This window comes from Stylophora pistillata, chromosome 9, assembly GCF_964205215.1.
Source record: "Stylophora pistillata chromosome 9, jaStyPist1.2, whole genome shotgun sequence".
NCBI lineage: Eukaryota > Metazoa > Cnidaria > Anthozoa > Scleractinia > Pocilloporidae > Stylophora > Stylophora pistillata.
The window spans coordinates 6,180,201-6,182,573 of NC_142527.1; the positions used below are offsets into that span (position 1 = coordinate 6,180,201).

General features: G+C 39.4%; 1 protein-coding gene across 1 annotated transcript in view; it reads right to left on the reverse strand.

Moving 5' to 3' along the window:
* LOC148722937 (uncharacterized) overlaps positions 1–2,124 on the reverse strand; it is an 11,145-nt gene extending 9,021 nt beyond the window's left edge. The window contains exon 1 of the mRNA XM_088734001.1: positions 1,509–2,124. Coding sequence (XP_088590127.1) covers positions 1,509–1,853 — 345 coding nt within the window. The 5' untranslated portion in view covers positions 1,854–2,124. The remainder of the gene's footprint in view (positions 1–1,508) is intronic.
* Positions 2,125–2,373: the final 249 nt, after the last annotated feature.

The following is a 2,373-nucleotide window of genomic DNA, read 5'->3' on the forward strand; positions in this document are numbered from 1 at the left end:
TTGACCTTTTTCGGCATTGATACCTGTTTTGGTTTTCTTTCGTAACGCTTGTTTGGTTTTCCTCGGCAAGAACTGTTGTTTGGCTTTCTTCCCTCGTCTCTGGCATTTTGATTTTTTTTTTCTATGCGTTTTCTCGTACTTTTGAGCGTGAGTGGTTTCCTCCAATTTTCTAAAACTTTGAATTTCAATTCAAAATTTGGAAGACATTCGTTTTCTATAAATTTGTTCATATTTTCGTAGCACTAGTTGTATTTACGTTTTTACGTTCGTAACAATAATTTTTGCTCGCGACTCAAATCAGCGATATCGCTTTATTCATTAGTGCGATTCCACGCTAAATACCCTCTCTTCCGGTTGACGTATGGACCAATCAGAGCGCGTGTTTACCTTAAGCAATGCGATTCTAGTTAGGATGCAAAGACCTGGTATGCTCAGGAACAAGCTCTGTGATGATGCAGTTTTGATCAGGTACAAGTCTCTATCGGCCTATTTTCCCATCCATAGTAGGGAAGGCGCGTAGCGTGGTCAGTGTTTCAAGTACGCACAAGTACATATGATCTAGAAACCTAAGTAAACTGAGTGAAAAATAGAGACAATTGCTAAAAATTTGAAAGTTTTCTGGTCCCTTCAAGTACGCACGTGCATATATGCGTATAGGACGCTACGCACCTGTAGGGAACTTAAGTAGTCAGGACAGCAACGGCAAAGAAAATGTCGATTACAAAATGAATTCAAATTTATAGTCAGAAATTCGTGAATGTCTGGATGTGTTTACTATCTCCTGCGGCGCCACACCTCAACTTCAGAATTACGTGTATGAGTGGGGTTAAGTTCCAAATTTACACTTATTTAATTTGCCATCGGTGTTTCCATTTCCAGACAACGGAAATTTTGGTGATTTGACGTTGTTGTTTGACAGAAGACAGTTAAGAAATGTACAAAGTTTTAGAACGCACGTGCTGAGCTACTGTTCTGTCGATTAGATCTTTTGTTTTTCTACGTCCTCGTGGCCGTCGCCGTCGTCGTTTAACTTCTGGTCCCTCAGTGTAAAAGACTAGGGAAACTGAAGAATCTCAAAACGTCTTGATGAGGAGACTTAAGCAATGATTTGTATATTTCACTACCACAAGGCGAAATACACATGCAGAGATGTGATGATGTCAAAGGGATGAGATAATGTCAAAATTAGTTCTGCATAACAACTGCTCACTGTTCTAGAACATTCAGCAATAATTGAGTTATTTCCTCCTTCTAAAGTCTTTTAAGGGCAAGATATAAATACGTCTCCAGAGAGAGGATCTGGGAGGGCTAACAAACTTAGGATTTCCTTTATGGCCTAGAATTGTGGGGTTAACTCGCAGTTAAATTGTCCGAAGTTTTTGACTAGTACAACCTTTATATTGCATTTGTTCGGGCGGTAATGCTCAATCTCGTTTCAGTACTCTAGTTAATTCATTCAGCTTCACACTTTACATAATGAGCTATAGAAACAGATGTCAGTAATTTACCTCAGTAGATGTGCCATAGTAATTAAAGCTAATATTCCCTTGCATTCGTTTTGGATCCAGAACTCTTTCTGAGCTGCTCAGTTCGCAAGTGTAAAACCCATCGAGAGCAGTGTTAGCAATATTAAAGGAAAGACATGCGACTGGGCCATGATTTACGCAATGGAAGGCACACTCAAACAATTCCTTCACTTTTCGTGTTGTTGTTAAATCTCCAACCAAGACCATGTCCACCAATTTGTAGAATTCTCTTTCGTGCTTGATTTTGTGCTGAGCGAAACCAAGTGGTGTTATCATCGCGACGAGAAAGAGAGGTAAAATGGTGAAGGTTTTCGTGAAATACATCATTGTCGAAAGCAACAACACCTTTCGTTTGTATGCTTATGATAGCTATTTTAGGTTTGGCAACACGGCTTTTGAAGAGAAAATCAGAAAAGCTTTCCGGTATGACTAATTATAATGCCTGCTTACAATGGAAAATGAACGTTTCCCGCTACGCTGTTATTTTTCTCGGATCGAACCCACGCTCAACGATGCGTGCTAGGAATCAATTCGTTTTTTAACTCATTATTTAACTCCAAGCAATTTATTTTCCAGGGTGAACGAGCCGCTGTTTGTTTCACATACATTTTTATGTTAACAGCGGTCGTGGCAGAATATTTCTCTCACAAAACTGTCGGAAGAAAGAAAGTATGATTACACAAAACCAATATCCATTAACTATCAGCGGGATTCTTATAACCTGTAGCTTTGTTTCATAGCAATTACAACAGAGAATAATTTGTTCTGAATCTTACAACAAGCTACACATGAGGAATTCTGCTCACTTTACTGACCCTACCCCCCCCCCCCTTCTTCGAACGAGTTT